Here is a 20,998-nt window from a genome sequence, read left to right on the forward strand (position 1 = left end):
GTACTGTTCTCATGGGGAGCTTTGTTCAGTAAAATTTGAGTTATACTGTAATAGTTCATGACTTGAAAATTATACTGACCATCATTTGCATTGACCATTTAAGAAAATCTGAGTAAATGTCACTTGCATAATAATTTGGAATATGGTGTCGATTCAAACCTACTACTACTAATAAATAACCTATAACACATTTTATTTCACTCTCTGTGTTCATTACATTTAATAGGGTAGTTTGAAGAAAATTAATCAGATGACTTTGTATGTGTGACAGAGGTTAGAATGAATTTTGAAATTGGTCAAAATCTTAACAGCAGGTCAGACTTTAAAGTGGAAAAGAAAATGTTTCTATCATATATTTAAAGCTTGATAAGTACAGGCTTTAACTTGTATCTATGGCGTTATAGGTTAAAACCTGTAAGCTGTTAATTTTACCGGCAGACATAGTAACTTGTGCAGCTTGTAGTTTTTCCAGTTTTGCTCCTTTTTGTAGTGAAGACATTAGTATGTTTGGCCTTTAAGAAAATGGGTATTTTTGTCCTACAGTGAGAAATGTTTAGTAGAATTTGCCTCCTTTATTTGTTATTCAATAGGGGTGGAAGCTGTGCAGAACTCCACACGACTGGAGGTAATGATGCATTAAATTGATAAACAAAATTTTAGCATCTTGAAACTTTAAATATATTTTTTAAATATTTATTGGCACTAGTGGCAAAAACTCTGAAGTGTGTGAAGAGAACCCATTCATACATTAACCTCTGTCACTTTTGCAAAAGGTAGCAATTGTACAACTATTTATGTTACAAATACCAGACGATTTAGCACACGTTATTTCAATGGAAACATGTCTTGGTTTGAACTGGAGTGAGCTTCTGTTCCAGACCATAATAAATTACTGTAGGCAATATAATGAAATTTCACCGGTGTAAACCGAGCATTGCTGTAGCATTAGATTAAGTAGCGTTATTTTGGGTCATTTTCATAGCACTTTGTCTATGAGCTGTGAAATTTGTCCCAAAATATCTGGAGCCTGACTTGGTGCTGCAGTGTGACTTCTAGCTATTAGATGTTTGCAGATGTAAATTAATCTTGGATGTTTGGACTTTTACGAAACTCTGAATTGAATTTTTCTGAAAGAACTATTACAGAGCTTTTTATTCAACCTGAAATTTAAATTTAAAATTAACATGTTTCATTAAACATTTACAGTGAAAATCAAACACAAACCATTAAATGTTGTCCCAAATAACAAAGCTTCCTCTCTTTCTGGATAAAAAGAACCAATTTTCAGAAGTTTTTTTTTTTTTTTTAACCAATGTTTTTGTTCACATTTAATTTTGCTGAAGATGTAAAAATTCGGCTTTCCAACAGATGTGGTCTTGTTAATGATTTCCACCTTATCTTAATCTGCCATATCAGCCTGTAAAATGGTGACAGCACAAAAGAACCCACCTCTTTTTAAGATGCACACCTCACTTTACCCCAGGAACACAAAAAAATAGTCATTTCTCAACAAAAATAATTACACCTTGGGCCGGTGTGTGCAGTTTTATCTGAATCAGGGCTGAAATGGGCCACGGAGGGCCAAACGTCTGCAGGTTTTCATTCCAGCCAAAGACCACAGCAGTTTATTTTACAGATTGGCACTCCATCTACCAGAGAGGGGAGAAATTAATCACCTGCTGAAGTTATCCATTGTATTGAAAACATAAACACTCTTAGTTCAGTTAGTGCAGGTTGTTGTTGATTTTCTAAAAAAAAAAAAAAAAAGGTATGCTATTAAACACAAGTGTCTGAGTGTAAAATACATTTATTGTAAAGGAGCAACAAGGGCAGGCAATCAGAAAAAAGATGCATCTATTGGAAATATAGAAGTTTTATAATTCCAGTCTTGGTTGAAAGTAGTGCATGTCTTATTTATTTGTTTTCCTTATAACGCCATGCCGTTACTGTAAATAAGAAAATTTCCTTATTAACTAACCTGGTTAAATAAAAACAAATGAATGAGTAAAAAATATTGTGCTGCTCACACACGAGGCAATTATTTTCCCTGATTAGGCAGAAGATAAAGGATGGATTAATATATGAACATTAGTGCTTACTCAGTGTCTGTGTGTTTTAACTGTGGTTAGTAGATCAGTTCCATAACTTTGAGATTTCCACATGACTTTAAACATTAGCCAATCCACCATCTTCCACGACTGATAACATTAACCTGAAAACATATAACTGATCACCTTGTTGTGATATGTTTGACTGAATGTTTAGACAGCACTTTATGCCTCCATAGAATTAACATATATTTTTCTAAATGTTCACCAGCTTTCCCTTACTTTGTTTTTAAACGTCTTAATGTGGCTAAGTTTGAGGCTTCCTCCTTCAACACAGAGTTGTTGAAGGACAACATTTACTGTCAGTGTGACCTCCTGACATTTCTATAAGGTACGTTTACTAATCAGAAAAAAATATTTAGTTTACCGACAGGCAATCACTGATCAGGGCCTGTCAGGATACAATCAGTCCAGATAAATTAGCAGTTCCAAATGAAAAGTGGCAGATTGTTGCCGGCAGCCCATTTTAACTGCAGCTCTCATTCACAGTAAGCTCTTCCAAACCCCAGCAGGGTGATGCATTTAAAAACCGATCCTGCTTAGAGACCATATGGACATGTGATTGCAGTGCAGACAGGTGAGTTTGTTCCCACAGACCTGTGACTTATCAGAAGAGAAGTCCTAAAAAAATAGACCAGAAATATTATAAATACAGCCGTCTAAACATCTCCTGACCCACTTCGTCTCAGATCAGCCTTCAGCGCCTTCCTCTGCCTGACAGGTGCTTCTTCCTGACTTCCACTGTCACTTTCATGTGGAAAGCAGTTTTAAACGCTTCCACTCTCAAGGTCCCCTCTTTACGTTTTATGCTCTCTCTCATTTTTATCCCTCAGATTTATAAATCTCCCACATCCTGTGACCTTATGTGGATCCTTTTTTACATCAAACATGCTTTCCATCCCACGCGCCGCAGTCTCCACCAGGGTGGCGTCACTGAAGTGCACTCTATCAAACAGATCCCGTTATTGCTCCCACGGTGCAGCTGTCAAAAAATTGCAGTTCAACTTTGCAAACTCAAGGTGGACTAAGCGGTTTTAATTTTTTAATTTATTTTACTGCAGTAAAACTCTGAAAAGCGTGACTGAAAGATATTCAGTAAACGCTTAAACATCTTGGCAAAAAATATGCCTTCATTTTGGTGGAATTTTAACATTTTCACTTTGTGAAACAGTCTTGTGCCACGACATGTCATCACTCTCTAAAGAGTGGTTTTTGCTTTGTCTGTCCTGGCAAGATCTAAATGACAATCAGGCTCAACAGAAATGGTTTGGGGCTTAAATCTTTTCAACAGAACCACGTATTGTCAGCTTGTTGGACCGACAATCTGGATGTTGGCATCAGTTAGACCAGTCGAAGTGACAGGAGAGTGACAGGTGTCTGACAACCGTGTGCCACCTGGGTTCTCCGCGGGCCAGGGTCCTTCCTGCAGCTTTCATTCACTTGTCTCGCTCGCGCTCGCTACAAGAATGATGCGATGGGGAGACGCAGCGAGAGCCAGACCGGCCTGAGAGCCTCCGAGGTAATTACAGTCTCTGCAGATTCCCCTTCTGATCTCACAGAGAGCGTACAGAGAGGGAAGAGAAAAGAGAAAGTAACTGAAGGGCAAAGCAGCAGGTGGTATGCTTCATTACATCCTATTAAAAGAGCAACACATTGTTCAGGTTGGACTGCTGCAGAGCACAGCTATACAATTAGGTAAAGGCCAGTGTCACGGGAAGGAGAAGGCTTCTTTTTCTCTGTCAATTAGCATTTCAAATATGGCAATAATGACCTAAAAAATAATATAAAAAGTAGTAATGACATGGAAATGTTGTGTCCAACACGGTTATTATAGTCTGACCATTGCCTTCCTATGCAATTCCACTCTATTGTCATCTCCCTTCAGTGCTCTGTCTGGGATTTCTCCCATTGAGCTGGATTTCTCTGGCTGAGTATCAGCCGGAGCAATTAGCAAACAGAAGTTTTGGAATGGCAGTGGAGGAAAAACCAGTCATATAGTTTGTGTTGGCCACGCGTCCAAGTATTTAGCTGTTGAAGTCAAAGCAAGAGGAGTGTGTAAGACATTTTTTTGCTGGAAAAGACGTGGCTCTACTTCATTGCGTTGGAGCATTAGATGTTACGGCCAAATGTGAGTTCTTGTTTCTTTGCTAATCTTGAAGCTCGGATGTTTTTTGCTTTGGTTTCAAATCAAATTGTCAAAAAGTGAAAAACGACCTCTGGAGTTTTAAATATGGCCATTCAAATGAGCCTTCCTTCTGAAGTGATGCTATGTAATACTACAAATGGATAAAATATTATCACCAAATAAATGTGTTTTATTTATTTCAACAATGAAGCTCATGGATTTATTACACAAAGCATGATTTATTTCAAGCATTTCTACCTGAATTTTGTTTACAACTAATAAACACCGGTCTCAGGCTTAAAGCTCTGTACACAGTCAACTCTTTTCCCTGTGGAGAAGCACTAGCTTAGGTTCTGTCATCCAAGAGTAGCTCGGTCATCCTCTCTGTAAAGCTGAGATCAGACACTTTTTGGAGGAAGCCGATTGTATCTGGCATCTTGTTTTTCTGCTAATTACCCATATCTCATAATCCAGAGGTTGGACAGAATATGGACTGGTAAATCACCAGCTAGCTTTGTGCCTCAACTTTTTCTTTGCTATGACAGACTGCAGCGGTGCCCCAGCAAGTCTATCCATCACTCGCTCTATCCTTTCACCACTCATAAACTAGATATTGAGATATTTGAACTCTTTTGCTTGAAGCACATACTGACCCTCAACGTAGAGGGAACCTTTGCCATTGGAGAATTTTGTCCTCAAACTTACTAACTCTCACCCTGGCCGCTTCAAACCTAGCTGCACACCTCTCCAGTCCTGAGAACAAGCTTAAACTACTGCCTAGAATGTGCACACAGCTTTTGCTTTGTGTATACACGGACTGGAAAGACCTTAAACAAACCCAGGCACTTGGTACATACATGCCACACCCCACAAGATACCTTGAAGGAAACAGACATAAATCTTCTCAGAAAAATGTGACTCCCTTAGCAATTCTGCAAGGGTGAAAATATAGTTTGCTGTTCTAGAACTCAGGACTAAACCCACGTTTCAAAAGCCATGCTGAATCGGAGATTCTGAAATCAGTCACAGATGTGATGTTAAACACTCTTAAATAGGTAAGTAGAGGCAGGACTGAGAAATGGGATCCCTTGGTAGTTGGAACAGTTTCTGATTTGGACCACATCCATCCATGTCAGTCACTCTACAGATATGTTCCCAGGCCTGTTTGACATTGAAGCGTCATGTCAACCATGACAGCAACACAACGTTCAGAACATTCTGCATCTTCGTATGAATCTTGTCCACTGCCGTCTACATGTCCTTAAAAACCAAGAATTTGTACAAAATGTCTTGATACATGATACACATCGGTGTCTATATTTTGTGTGTGTTTGCAGCTGCAAGAAGAAGTTGTACTCAGAGAAGCTGCCCAACACCAGCATCATCATCCCGTTTCATAACGAGGGCTGGTCGTCTCTGCTGAGGACCGTTCACAGCATACTCAACCGCTCTCCTCCAGAGCTGATCGCAGAAATCATCCTGGTCGATGACTTCAGCGACAAAGGTACACATGGAATGCAAAACACCCAGACATGCCCACACAGACTCTCATTAGCACAGCTGCCATTGTTGGGATCTGACGCTAATGTTTGTATTTTTACTGGACCATGTCTTCTTTTTTCATATCTCTTACTTTGCATACAGACATCTGCTCATGCTCACAACACAAACCACTGAGTCATTTGTTTGCCAAGTCTGTTGACTGTTAGACAAATAATGATCTGCTCAGAAATAAAAGCACCAGCTTGTTTCTGCAGGGGACCAAATGGATTCTCTAGACACTTGTGTGTGTACTTCATAAACTAAACAGGAACATACAGACGTGCCGGTGAGTCACAGCTTTTGAGACTCGTCCTGCAGGTCTCGTTTAGGATACACAGAATATTTACAACATCAGAGATGTGAGACATTTATTTATCTTCCCTCAAAATGAAAATGAATGCCCATGTCAGTCTTTCTTGTTTCATTTGCTGGAAAGCTACTTGTTTTCAGGATTTGTGATGTGTAGAAGTTCATTATTGACTACAAAAATGTTTGAAAAATTTTCAGATTTTGGTTTTGAATACAAAAGTATGGTTTCAGTGAGGCTATTTCCACCTCAAAGAAATGTCAAGCTTTTGAAAACATTTTACAGTGCAGTTAAAGCTTGATAAATACTGTCCGCTGTATATATTGATTCCATTGCTGGAAATTTCAGCAGTGCATCTATGCATTTTGCTTTCCCATGCTGCCTTTTAGTTTGAATATTTTAGAAGTGCTCAACAAACAAATCCACAAATAAGCAATGTTTCCTAGAATGAATTGGAGACCCCTCTACAGAGATTGGATAGTCAGGAGAACAAGTTTGCAGTGCCAGTTCTTTACCACACCTACTGATGAAACCTCCAGTAGGTGAAGTATTGGATTAGTACCCAACCTCAACATGTGCACAAAGTGCACTGAGAAGAGCTTTGACCTGCTAATATCTTAGCTATTTTCTGATAACAGTCAAATCATTTCTTTAAGTACTAAACTTTATTTGAACCTGCTCCTAATGCACCATCTACCTTTTCTTTGAACTGATATGATCTGTCAGTTTTTTAAATATGCTAACCTTTTCTAACTTTCATTTTTTAAACAAACTATCAGCGTGGAACCTGGAGCATACAGTGATGATGTGACCCTGCTGCTGTTGGCGAGGTTACTGCAGAATAATAATACAGTTTGTCTCACGACAGCAGCTTAATCGGTTTGAACTCTGGAGTTAAGCTCCAGCTTTGAACTCTTGCATAATAAATCTAGGAACAAGTGTGGCTTTATCAGAGTAGATGTGAGAACAAGATATTCATCATGGGCCCGTTTCATGGAGACTGCAGGATGCATAATTTCCTGTCCTCTTTCCTATTACCTTAGATATTAAATAATGTACTGGGGTTATACAGGGAGAGGGTGGGAAAGGGCTTTTTATTATGAGTTCAGCAGCTAGCTGCTGTTTCGTTTTTCCAGTGCTGTCACTTCCATCATCATGGTGTGAAAATCCGTTAGCTCATCGTACCCTGGCCCATGTCTTTAATTGACACATTCGTTTTGTCGCCTCACCAGTGACACATGGATAACAACAATGTTTTTCAAAGTTTTATTTTCTGACTGGCTAATTAGTAACCTCTTCCCGCATTATGTTGTGTAATTATAGCCTTGCTGCAGAGCTGTGTTTCAGAACATTAATATCATAATTATTGCATCTGTTTAGATTTGACTCTGAGGATACCTGATGGTTCATATTTGTTTGTGTTCTTGCTTAGCTCAGCTGTAGCTCTCCTTATGGGGAAGGAAACACTCAGCATCAGAGACTCATGCCTGGGACATGACGTAATGAAGTAGACCAACATTGGCTTTATGTTTGCCATGACACAAAGTTCACATCAGATCCTATACATTTTATTTCTCATTTCTTTGCACTTTTCTTCCAGACAGACATTCTTTTTATTATTTTAAAGTGGTTTTGATCAATAGTTCCCCTGGCTTTATCGCATTCTATCAGTTTTCTGTCCAACTTCGGCTGCTTTTTTATGTTATTGTGGTGAATTCCAGTGCATTTCCATTCCAGACTATGAGACAGACCAAAACAAAGCAAACTTTGCTTTGCCTAAAAAGTGGGTCTCAGTTTGGGTGAAGTGAACTCTGGTACCATTCAAATACATATGTGAACGCCAAGTGGACCGGAGACCGCTCCAAAAGCAGGAAGGGAACTATTGCACAGTGCATTCTGGGTAAATATAGCCAAAACAAACGCACAAGTCTGGCTCTAGCGAGATAAATGGCTCTTGGTGTTTTGCCAAAGACAAAAGAGAAATCTTGCAACCTCTAAAATCTGATGCCATTTTATTTCTGTATGCATTTTGTGAAGAAGGTTTTCGTGTCATTTTCTTCAGTGGCTCTTGGTGCAGCGCCACCACAGGTGAGGGGATGAACAGGTTTTTCAAAGAGTTTGGTTTATTTGACACAGTGAAAGCGAACTTCAGCATCTGAAAATGTTACAAAATATTGCAATTTTGGTCCAGAATTGAACCGATAAACTGTATTTAGAGCTTATATGTGTTTTAGCATTAGTTTATTGTAAAATAAGTAGCTTCACAAAGCATAAGCTCCTTCCTTCTCTCCTCTTTTGTTTCATCATCTTACTTCTTAACTTGAGAGGAAATGGTCCTCGTCTTTTCCATCACACCTTCTGAGTTGTTGCCCTGCAGCTGAAGCAGCATGAAATGGATGAGAACAAATATAAAATCAGTGAATTTAAAGAAAATCATATTGGAGCAAAAGCATTTTTTTTTTTTCATTTGTGTTGCTCATTTATCCGTGTTGGACTGAGCTGTTAACAAGTAGTCAGAAATGCTGCAGAAGTTTCAATCCTTGCTGTAGAGCACGTAACATAAAAGATTAATCGATGCGGATCAATCTGTGTTTCTAGGTTGAAGATGTACTTGAATTGGTTTGGAAACACTGGATTGAATAAAGCATACCATGAAGTGGTTGATGGGCAGAGTGAAGGTGAAAGTGGGTGGACTAAGTTCTCAAGTGGATGAGAGTTTCCAGCATCACTGTGGGAGTGATATGCAGAAGCAGATACACATCATTATTAAGCTGAGTGGGCAGAGCCTACACACGAATTAAACACCAGGCGACTCAGTCAGTGCTCCTACAGAGGAAACACCATATGCATTCACTATTGTTGGCCTTTGGAATTTGGGCAATAAGTTGAGAAAATTAAGCTCCATTTTACTGAACTTGATTGAAATCATTTCCTTGAAAATGACATAAAATTCAGTGTTTTTCCTCCTCTGTTTTGCAGACAGATATCAGCTCACACCATGGAAATTATGTGAACTAACTGTAAGAAAAAAATTACCCATCATTTCAAGATTTGTATATGTTCATATGCAGTTCTTCTTTCAGCAGTATTTATAAGTTAAATTAGCTATAAATGCAGCCATTTTAATGTTATTTTACACCTTACAGGCTTAACGTGATGTCGTCCTGCTCTCTCTTTACCTCATGCTACCTTCCTCACTCCTGCTCGCCCACGCTCACCTCCGCGTTGCTGTTCATTCAGGCAGAACACTGAGTCACAGATATAAAACCAGCACCAGAACCTGTAGTTTTGATCTCCTCCTTATGTCTCCTAAGAAGGATATGAGTCTTACCCCGTTGCTGAACTCTGAACATGCGTCAGCTAATAGATGCTGTAAAGTTCCCCAGTTTAGATCTGCTCTTGTTCTCTGAGAGTACTGCATTATTTAAGACACAACTTCTTAAAGCTGGACATGACGAGAGCTGGTATTTACAAAAAGAAGATTAAGAAAAAAAAACATACAAATGGATTTTAAGTCATTTAGTATAAATACATCTGCTTTCAATTTCTGGACACAATAAAAATGATCTGGTAGTAACTAAAACCCAACTTCAAGTCCTCGCAATAGATTCCACCCTGTCATTAATTACTAAATGAAGACTCAGCAAAAGGGAGAATCTGTGGGTGAAAGCTACAACATAATTCAACAGCTTGTAGTGCCACCATTCTTTCTCACTTCATCAGTTTTTCACATCGTTTTAAAGAATTCTGCTCCACTCTTCTTTTCAAATATTTGTTTTTGCAAATTTCTCTAAAATGTCTTCCATGTCAAACTTTGACTGGCACCTTGATCATTATCTGTTGCAAACTTTGTGTTATAATAACATTATAACTTAATCAAAAAAGTGAATTTTACATATCACTGCCCCTTTAAGCCATCCTCTTTCCACTTTGTAATTGTGTTTTCTCCAGAGCTTTTTGATAAAGTGCATTTTAAGCAGCACTTGTACTGCTTAAAATGTTTAGTTTATGAAGAATGTGGATCTACCTCCTTTTACGAATTCTGTTGAAACGGGTGATTACTTAGTTTTATAACTTTTTGTTATAATTACAGTATGCATCTTTTTAGTGTATTTGATAAGGTTTCTAAAATTGTTTCAAAGAGTTGCTACTTGCATCCTGATCTATGCGATCATTGAATGGGAAATTTGTGTACTTTAATTTTAGCAGGAATGTTCATGTTTTATGCACTGAAGAGTTGTAAGAGTCTTTGCCCGTACCGTAGGTTTTCTTTTTTTTGGTTGACTTCTGCTGTGACTGTGATGTTCTTCTGTGCGGATCAGATCACAAAACCTCCTAAATCCGAAGCTAGTTCATCCATTCAGCCTCCGACACTTCAGCCTGTCTTGTTACTGACCTTTCTCTCTGCTAAGCTTTGCCGCTGCACACTTGGAAAACTTTACTCAATGGAAAACGGTGCCCAGCAGTAAATGTCAGCTTTCAGTGTTTGTCTCTCAATCAAAGAGCAAGTAGGTATCTTTTGTTTTATTTTTTCATCTCTGCTGACATTCAGCAGTCATGCAGCAAGAAATCAATCACAGGAAACAGCAGCAAGACCTTTTATTTATTTTATTTTTTTCTCAACAACCGGCACAATAAAATGATACGATGGTAGCCATAGCACCAGCTGGGTTTTGATTAAAGGATGAGAACAGGGAACAATGATTTTTGTGGCTTAAAAATGAATCTTCTGCTTCCAAATATATCTTTTTTTCCGTTTCTTAAAGCACATATCATCAAATCATCCATCACAGTATGTCTGAGCTGTACTGCTAAGTACAGTCGTATGCACACCCAGCTGGAAACATATTAAAATGTCAGAGTATTTTTATTCTTTATTAAGCTGAAATTACAGCATACACTCAGTTGAGGTTGCTAGGAGGGCAAAAACTACCAGTGAGAGCAATAAGTGGTTTATACATAAAAAATAAAGGAAGTAAAAAAGACCATTATCTCTTAACTGCTTTGTTTTGTTGTAAGTATTCTAAATTATTAACATAAAAATGAGCCTCTTTACATGCATAGACATGCACTAATCAATATGTCTTTATTAAAAATGGATGACATGCCGGCATGATGTAGAAGATGCTGCTTACAGCGAGGAACCCACATTTTATTATTTGTAGACTTTGCAGTTTCCTTGAGATAAAAAGATCAACGCGAGGAACAGTGGCTTTGTGGTTGACTGTTGTCTACAACATTTAGTTGGACTTTCTTTTCTTTTCTTTCTTTTTTTTCATCACCAACCTCCAACTGTGTGTTCTAGATTCCCAGACACATATTTTCAATTTTAAAAGGGAAGTCATGATTTCTGGTGATTTGGAGCGACCCAGATTTTTACAAATCTGCTTCCTGGGGATGCTAAGTGCTAAGGCGATGCTATTTTATTTTGTGTGAATGGAATATTTCAAAATAAATTACCTTATTAGTGGAATGTATAGATCTGATTTTACTTTAATGAAATTCATAGTCCTACACACAATTTCTCATGTCAGATTCTTTTGTGATATCTTTTCGATATTTCTTAATCTAGAAATAATTAAAATTATTTTAAAATTAAATAATTTCTGTGGATTGTATTCCATTGTAAAAGAAGGAACATAATTTTCCCTATTGAATGTACCAAGTCCGGTTGAAAGGGGCACTAGGGTAGTCCACCAGCAGCCACCATGTTTTTGTATTAAAAAGTGTTTTAAAAAAAAAGTGTTACAAAAATTCAGAGGTGCACAAGCAGTCATCATAATTTGGAAATAATAGCATGTGAAGCCAACAGGCAGATGCAGGAACGGCGCAATTAGTCTGTATCCCCTTGCACCAGTTCAATGGGTTAAATACAAACATAGTTTATATTTAAAATAAAAGATGCTTAACCTGGTGGGGGGAAAAGTAAAACCTGGTGGCCCACCAGTCTTATACATCGTGTTCCAAATTATTATGCAAGTGACATTTTCTCAGATTTTCTTAAATGGTCAATGCAAATGGTGGTCAGTATAATTCTCAAGTCATGAACTATTACAGTATTACAGCACAATTCTTGCATCCATTGAACTTGTGAGTTTTTTGGAGTTTCTGCTTGAATTTCTTTGCAGGATGTCAGAATATCTTCCCAGAGCTGCTGGTTTGACATGAACTGCATTCCACCTTCAGATCTTCTGCTTGAGGAAACTCCAAAGGTTCTCAATAGGGTTGAGGTCAGAGGAGGATGGTGACCACACCATGAGTTTCTCCCCTTTCATGCCCATAGCAGCCAATGACACAGTGGTATTCCAGTGGTATTGCATAATAATTTGGAACACAGTGTAAAGCATATACTTTACACCTTGATGCATTAGTTTTCATGAGGTTAAAAAGTAGTTAAAATACAAAGTAGCATTAGCTCACCCATTGTCTGACATGTTAGTACTAACTTAGTGTCTTACTTATAACCATATTTCTCCCCTTTCATGCCCATAGCAGCCAATGACACAGTGGTATTCCTTGCAGCATGAGATGGTGCATTGTCATGCATGAAGATGATTTTGCTACGGAAGATAAGGCTCTTCTCTTTGAACCATGAAAGAAAGTGATCAGTCAGAAAGTCCATATACTTTGCTGAGGTCATTTTCACACCTTCAGAGACTCTGAAGGGGCCGACCAGCTCTCTCTCTCTCTCTCCATGATTTTGGAGACTCCACCACCTCCTTGCTGATGTCACAGCTGTGTTGGGACGTGGTGGCCGTCCACCATCCACCACCAATCCACTACTGCGTCTATCTGGACCATCCAGGGTTGCACAGCAGTCATCAGTGAACAAGTCTGTTTGAAAATTAATCTTCATGTAAGGCTGGGCCCACTGCCACCATTTCTGCTTGTGAGCTCTGGTTAGCGGTGGCTGAATAGTAGGTTGATGCACCACAAGCCTCTGAAGGATCCTCCACCTTGAGGTTCCAGAGGCTCCAGCAGCTTCAAATAACTGTTTGCTGCTTTGTAAGAGCATTTTAACAGCTGCTCTCTTAACCTGATGAATTTGTCTAACAGAAACCTTCCTCATTATGCCTTTATCTGTACAAACCCATCTTTGTTCTGAATCAGCCACAAATCTATTCACAGTGCGATGATAATGCTTCAGTTTTTGTTAAATATCTAATGTTTTCATACCTTGTCACACGGCACTACACTATCTGATGATTTTCATCAGCAAAGATCCTTTCTCTTTCCCATATTGCTTGAAACCTGTGGCCTGCTTAATAATGTGGAACATCCTTCTTTACTAGATTTCCTTTAATTGAGCTCAGCAGACAAACTAATCAGCCCAGCTCTCTGAAATTAATTATAGTGATTCAAAGAGCCCTGACACACAATACCATCTATAAATTTAATAATACAACAAAATATTTTCTTTATGACTCTTAAATCCAATTTGCACAGTAATTTGGAACACGGTGTAATACACTGTGGGAAACACTGGAACAAAACAACTTAAAAACCAAAGTTTTAGCATTTTCAAAAAGTCTTGAAGTTGTTCCAATTAGTCCTGGGTGTTTGTATGAGTATGCTAACACTTCCATTAGCATCCTGTGACTGCTTCTGGTCTCAAGACTTAGTAGATTTTGGTTTTGCTTGGTGTTTGTAGTCTATAATCTCTCTGCATTACTTTTACTGTACACTTTGAGAACAGTTTCATTTCATTTTCAGTGGTTTCATTTAATTTTAAGACAAAAAAAAACTTCTGTTGGGAGTCAATAAATGATTGGCTGACATTACCAGAAAGGGCATAAATATTATGTTTCAATGATACCTGCTTGGCAGGTACCTATGGCACTTCTAATTATAACACTATAAAATAACTAATGTGAAAATTTGACAATTCAAGATTTTTGCTTCTTAGATGCACAGAAAAGTGTGTGTAGTCTTGTATGTAATATTTCTGAGGGTCACCTGAGGCTGCTATTATGATGCACATAAAGCATTCTTCACTGACTCTGAACATTGACTTCAACTTATTTTTCAAAACCTTTCCCTTCAGGAAAAAATGCAGTAAAAGCCCTTGTGTTTTTTTTAGCATATACACTCTGAAGTAGATGTTTACAAATGTTTCAAGACTTTTATTTGCAAAATGTTAAAAATATATTGGGAAATTATATCTCAATTTCTACAGTTTTGCTGAAGCAGATGTTCTTACTTTCACATGTAAAGCAATAACATTTCAAACAGCCAGGTTTCTGGTCTTTTTTTTAATAAAAAACAGAATGTCTAAGACAATATGTCACTGAACAAAAACAAGTGAGGCAGAGCGGCGACTCTTTTCCAAATACACTGGAACTGTGTCTTCCATTGTATTGAAATGCCTGTTACCTGTTGAACATGCGGAACAGAACATTTAACCTGTAGCCAGATTTTGATTTCAAAATATGTACCTCATATTTGTTGGTCAGAAGTGTACGCTTTTTGTTTTCTTTCTTTTATTTTAACAACATGTTACAGTTTTGGGGCAAACTATGAGCAGAGCTCTGAAGTTCAGAGAAAAGCATTGATGAATTTTTCAGGCTTCCTCGTTTGTTGAGCTTCAGTTAGAATACGCACCCATCACAATTGAGTTTTTATTTACCAAACATATTCACACAAACTAGTCTCCTGTTGGGTGTTTGAAAGACTTCAATCCGCATCTAGATTATTAGGTTAGCTTGTTACCGCTATCCCATCAAATGTTCGGTGCCTTTGGGAAAGTCACAGATCATACATTTTCTTTGAATGTGTTTCTCTTCTGGTCATGCTGTCTTTTCTGAGCACTATAGATTTTTACTAGTCTTTTATTGTCTTTTTGCCTTTTAGCAAAAAATACAAAACCCGGCCATATCATGAACATGCTGTCAGTAATTTCTGCTTTGGGTGATTAAAGCAACTTTTGATGCAGTAGATAAAAAAAGAAACAACTAGGGCTATTGTCAGCCAAACAGCAGCTTCAAATATTTTGTTCACATCTTCTCTCTGGCTTATTATTGTGCTCAGACGGCTTTAATGTAGGGTTTCATTAAAACGAGAAGAATGTGGGTCCAGATTTCTACATCATGGTTAACTGTGTTCTGTGACAGTGGCGCTCAGCAGGACCGCTGAGCCACACCGCAGCAGGAAACAGAAACCTGTTTTTGACTTCTGATGGATTCCTTCTTTATCCCAATGGGATTAATTAGACGCCCGTCTGAGACACAATAGCATTAAATATGAGGGAATAAAATGAGTATATGAGAAATTAAGCATTACAGTGTTTTAGTGTGTAACTGTACTAGTTTTTAACACTTAATTAAATGTAGTTGTGATCATGTTTTAGCTGTATTGCGGTGAGGAGGTTAAAGATGATTAATTTGCTCTTATCAGAAGTATAAAATATTCAAAAAGCTTCAGAACTATGAGAACTTCGACACAGATGCAAAGTGGATGGGTTTTAAATGGAATAAAACAATTTAAATGAAACAGTTAGCTTCACCACCTATTAGTCAGTTCAGTTTAATGTAGTCAGTGAGAGCAAAGTGGAGCCAACATCAAATTCCTTGTTTTTGTGCACAAGCTTGATGAGTAAAGCTGATTAAGATGCTATTAGAAAAACAGGTTGATGTTTTGGTAAGGGGTAAAAGATACTACTGTATGAAGAAGTCTTATTTCAGTTTAAATATTTTGGGGTTTTTTGTCCCATTTGAAGAACTCTCTTCTGTTTTGTTGACTGAACCTTTTCGGTTAACAACCGGCTAGCGAATAATTTATTATTGTGGTAAAATAAAAGCAAGCAGAAACTTTTACTCTTATATTCATCCTGTGGACAACTTTACTTTTTTAGGGTAAACTTTTCCTTTTTCAAACTTGAGTTTGATAATCCCTTACCAGCAACTAGCTGCTAAAAGAGCAAATGTTAATTCAGGTTGTGAGAGAGAACAAGATTAAGTTGCTTAAACTGTAGACAAAACTTAGGTACAGGAAAATAGCTGGTGTTTTTTCTTTATCCTCTGTTATTAAAATATTTGGGTTTGAAAATGTTGGCAGTATTTTGGAAATCTCAGGCCTTGATGCACAAGCATACATTCCCTGAGAAATATAAATATATTTTTAGCAATGCTACTTTACTTGCATTGGAATGGCTCAATGTAAACCTTTATCCTAGCAATTATTTTGGTTGGCAATTTGTGTCTTTTGCTAGTATAAAAAGTTCACCACTGGCTTCAGAAAAGCCATAAAATATATTTTAGTTCTACTCCATCTTATTAAACAGAAAATTTTAAATGGTTAAATTAAAATGGGCAGGCTAAAGCTTAATGTAACCTGCAGAATAGCTACAAAATTCTGATCTGTGCATCTCAAATCAAATATTTTTGCACATATTAGCTCACGTTTTTAATATGCTGTTTAGTACTAGACTTGACCATCTATTTAAGGCTCAGACTAAGTTCATAGTAGCAAATCCTTAAGCTAGCTCACTGTATCTATAACAAAAACCAATAATTAGCTGTACACCGCAGAGAAAAAAATCGCAAGTATTTTTGGTCCAGTTTCTACACATTTTCCCATGTTACAAGTGAAATAATCTGCCAGTGTAACTAATACTTTTTCAAAGAATTATTGACTTAAAACTTACTCAAAAGTTACTTTTAAGTTATTTCTGTCTTATTTGAAGTGCACTAAGATATTTGCATATTTCAAAAATACCTGGTTATATATATATTTTTTCTTTCTTTGGATTTTAAGGAAATAAAACAGAAAAAAACGGTGAGAGAGATAACTTCACAGTTCTGTCACTGTTTTAGATTTTGCTGTTTTAGAGCGTTGTCTAAGCTTGAAATTTCTTACTTTAAGCTTTTCAGAACAAGTTAAATAAAAAAATTATAAATCTGATATTCAAAGTAACCAAAATTAATCACCAATTTAAAAAGAATATTTGAACATTTTAGTCTAGTTCATTTATTTTTTTATTTATTTACTTCATGTGATCTTTGAATCTATGTTTTTATGGTTTGTCAGAAATGAACAACGTCCCACTGCACAGTGGGGGAAACTGCTGCGTTTGCCAGGTCCATGTGAAAGTGCTCTTTTTGTTGATGTAGCATGTGTCTCTGTGTGACCACTGGACGCAGCTGCGTGCCGTCACTGGACATGTCTGGAAATGCTCTGCACGAATGTAGCGGCACAGAAATCTCCAGTGCACAGCAAAATAAGCTGAAACATGGGAATTACCTGTCTCTGTAGAGAAATTGAGTTAGACTCTTTGGGAATTAAAGAGTGACGGAGAGTTATTGCTTTGGTACGGGTCTATATGTGTTATTTATTTTTAGGAATATGTTGTATTCCTAGAAATAAATAATATACAGTCTAAACGAGGGCAGAAAACGACTATTTTTCAGCAACGTCTAGGGAGAGTCACAAGGTGTGAGGGTGAACTTATTCAAGGTTCTGTCAGAACATCATCCTGTTTCCTTCACATGGATGCAGGTCAGTGTCTGCACTGCCACCTTGGCTTTTTCACTGCCACTCATCAAGACCTGGGACAAATTTTCCATGTGACATATTCAGTTATGCAGCCTTGCTTTGTCTATTCAGGGTCGGGGGTTGACACTGGAGTCTGATCCAGCTGCCAGAAGGAACTGAAGGACATAATGAGATAAAAAAAATCTACAAATTTTATTCATAGTGCTGCTTTTAAAGTTTCAAAGAGGATCCATTGCTGCTAAGACGTTCACAGTGGTTATGAGTTGGTGGTTTGCTGTCGGATAATTCAGGTCATTTAAATTAAATGTCATTATTCAGAACTAAAATGACGCTGTGTGCTTATAGGGAGGATTGAAATAAATTTATTTTATGCACCCTAGTAGCTTTCTGAGGTTAACTCACTTATAATTTACTAAATTAGTAGTGTATTAAAAGTATATGGGAAATATGCATATAATATTTTAAATGCATTTTGGTTTGATTAAAGCTTGACTATGCTGGAGTTTATTAGAATGAAGTTGAACAAATTGAATTGGATGGAATGATTTTATTTTTTTTTTTACTTTATTGCATTCATCCATTACTCCACAGCTGCATCAATGTTTTGCTTATTAATTTTTTTTATTAATGAAATGAATAATAAATGTAGTTTCTTTAGTTGAATCGTGGCACCGCCAGACTACCCAGAATCATAAACCAAAGATCCCAGTGTCTGAATGAATTCAAACCTAATAGACACACTTGTCTCCAATTAAGTATGATAATTTATTAATAAATCATTGAATGTATTAATAAAATACCCTGAATGAAATTGACGAGTGAGATATTTGATTTTTTTTCTTTTTTTTTGTATTAGTAATACTTGGACATGAATTGGTCTGAACTGTTTTGAAATAAAACAAGTTAAAGCAAAAGGATGTTGGTAAATCTTTGCTTTTTTATTCTAAAGTAATCAAATTGCATTACATTTGGAATGAATTGGAAGTTATTGACCTGAATTAAACTGGATCTTAATGGATGAAAACCAAAATACATTGGCCTTTGTGTCATTGATTTTAAATCTGAACATATTTTCCTATATTGAATTAAACCGAAAAAAAGCTGTCGGCTTTTTATTTTTTATTTTTTATAAGTGACAGGTCTAACAATAATTTTGGCCTCTATCTGTTAAAATGAAAGAACGAAGTTGCTCACACATAATAAGAAGGACTAAAATAAAACTGAATAAGATGAATGTGGTCCAACACAAATGGGGTTAGGTCACGGGACACAGATGCTCTGCGGACAGATCTGGCTCCAGTGAAATCAGGTTGCCATGCTAACCTGCCCAGCTACAGTAAATAATGAGCTTCAGCTGGGTGAGAGGGATGAGAGGAGGGAGGCTGCAGGGTGGTGGTGATGGTGCAGGGAGGTCAGCTCACTCTTCATTAGGCTGTAATTGAATTTCCGCAGCCCGTGCAGGGAGGATGTTCAGCTCTCACTCTCCCTGCAGGGGAGAACTGGCTCGCTCTGGCTTCCCAACCTCCCCGATACTTTCAAGGTTAGCTCGGCTAATGGACTACTTTCTCCACGGATTTCTCCGCTCGCCATCTGTCATCTGCATGTCCGACCATGTAGGTGAGCAAGTACACGCTCCATTATGTGACGGCGCCGAAATGGAATACAGCCGGGCGGACACACTTCAGAACAGCAGAAGGCCGTGTCTGGGCCGCACAGCAGCTGAAACGCAGTCAGGTGGCGACTCAACAAGGGACCTCCAGTGTCCCAGTGAAGGATGCAAACACCAAGATGTGGTGAAGGACGACCATTTAAAACCTGACGAAAAGAAATGCAAAGTAGATTAACGTTCTTGAATTGATTTTAAAAGAAAGAGATGGAAGAAAGATTACAAAATTTAGGTTTTTATCAAAGTGCTTAGGGCTGGCCTAGCCAGTTATTTTAGTAATTGATTATTCTGATGATTAATCAATTCATTGGATTAAAAAAAAATTCACGTTCTGCAGATTTTTCATCTAACCATTCAAGCTTTTTTATGCAGTATTAGAAATACATAAAAATATACTAATAAATCAATTCTTTTTTACATTTTTAGATTTTATTGCCTAAAATGCAGTCATACAACAATCGTCAAATCATTTACAGTTAAAAAATACTTCTTAGAAGTAAAGATCTGTAATCTCCTATTACAGACCCATAAAAAGTCTAACGTTTTGGTTTTTTTTGGCAACAGTGGGACTATTGTTAACTTCAAACATGCAGAAGGGGACAGTGGTTGATTTTAGACCTTTGCTGAAGTAGATAAGATCGGTGGATAAGATCTGCTTCACATTTTAAGTATCAGCCAGTAACGGATCTCCCAAATTAAAGGAAATCTGTCTGTAAATCGTCTGGCTGATAAATCGGTTCAACTCTACATCTAACACCATCATGTGAAAAGCTGATCCCTTTCTCCTTGGCTTACAATTTTAAGCAAAGGTTGCTTAAAATGAGTTTGCTTTTTTTTTTCTTTTCTTTTTATTGCTTATTTGTTTTTAGCAGATTTTAAACCTCGTGAAGCTAAAACTGTGGAGTTATTTAACTGTGGAGAAACTTGAGGAGTTCTGGGTTAAACAGATTTACACACAAAGAAGGTTTTCTTCTATCTTAAATGTAAAATGTATATATTTTGTATATATTCCTGCTCTGAGGAATTAAGCCAATTGATTATTAAATTAGCTGATGATTACTTTAACAATTGCATATCCCGATAAAGCCGATTAATTGTTTCAGCCCTAGTCGTGGTACAGCAGTCAGGTCTGTAGCCAATGGCATTACTATTATGATTTGTAATTACAACACTGAAAATCTATAAATAGGCCATATTGCTTCTCCAAGATGTTTTCTCCTTAGACATTCGTTTATGTCTAAGACTTCAAATCATTCAGGTCAGCGTCCAACTAAATGGTTTAAAATTTGATTGAATTCCTTTTGGAATTTTGATTAAAATCACATTTATTAATGGCTTGCTTCATCTGTGCTGTCCTCCTTTAACTTTCCCATACAAAGTCCTGCTTAATCTGTTGTTTTAATTGCAGATGAATTTAATCACATTAGAAAATAATTGTGTTTAAATTAGTTTATTTACTCTAATTAGGCTTGAACTGAATGCGTTCAGTTCTCGGTAAATTGCTTTCCGTCGACTGTGAGTTGGTGCTACATATACAAGCTGAGGGAGATTAAATCTGTTGTGCTGCTTTGTATAATGTGGTCAGAAACTTCCCCTCTGAATTTCTTAAAACTGTTTAATGAAAAAAAACAAAACAACACTTCCCAGTTGTGAGCTTGTTTTTTTGGGGTTTTTTTACCCCATTTTTTCCATTAAGTTTCACATCTTTGGGTCATTCATCACAACTTGCTTGTGGTGCCTCACAAATGTTTGAGGCAGCC

General features: G+C 37.3%; 1 protein-coding gene across 1 annotated transcript in view; it reads left to right on the top strand.

Moving 5' to 3' along the window:
• LOC116728708 (polypeptide N-acetylgalactosaminyltransferase 10) overlaps positions 1–20,998 on the top strand; it is a 97,665-nt gene that overhangs the window by 37,831 nt on the left and 38,836 nt on the right. The window contains exon 4 of the mRNA XM_032576988.1: positions 5,571–5,737. Within this exon, the coding sequence (XP_032432879.1) occupies positions 5,571–5,737 (167 nt within the window). The remainder of the gene's footprint in view (positions 1–5,570; positions 5,738–20,998) is intronic.

This window comes from Xiphophorus hellerii, chromosome 11 (genome assembly GCF_003331165.1).
Source record: "Xiphophorus hellerii strain 12219 chromosome 11, Xiphophorus_hellerii-4.1, whole genome shotgun sequence".
In the NCBI taxonomy this organism is placed as follows: domain Eukaryota; kingdom Metazoa; phylum Chordata; class Actinopteri; order Cyprinodontiformes; family Poeciliidae; genus Xiphophorus; species Xiphophorus hellerii.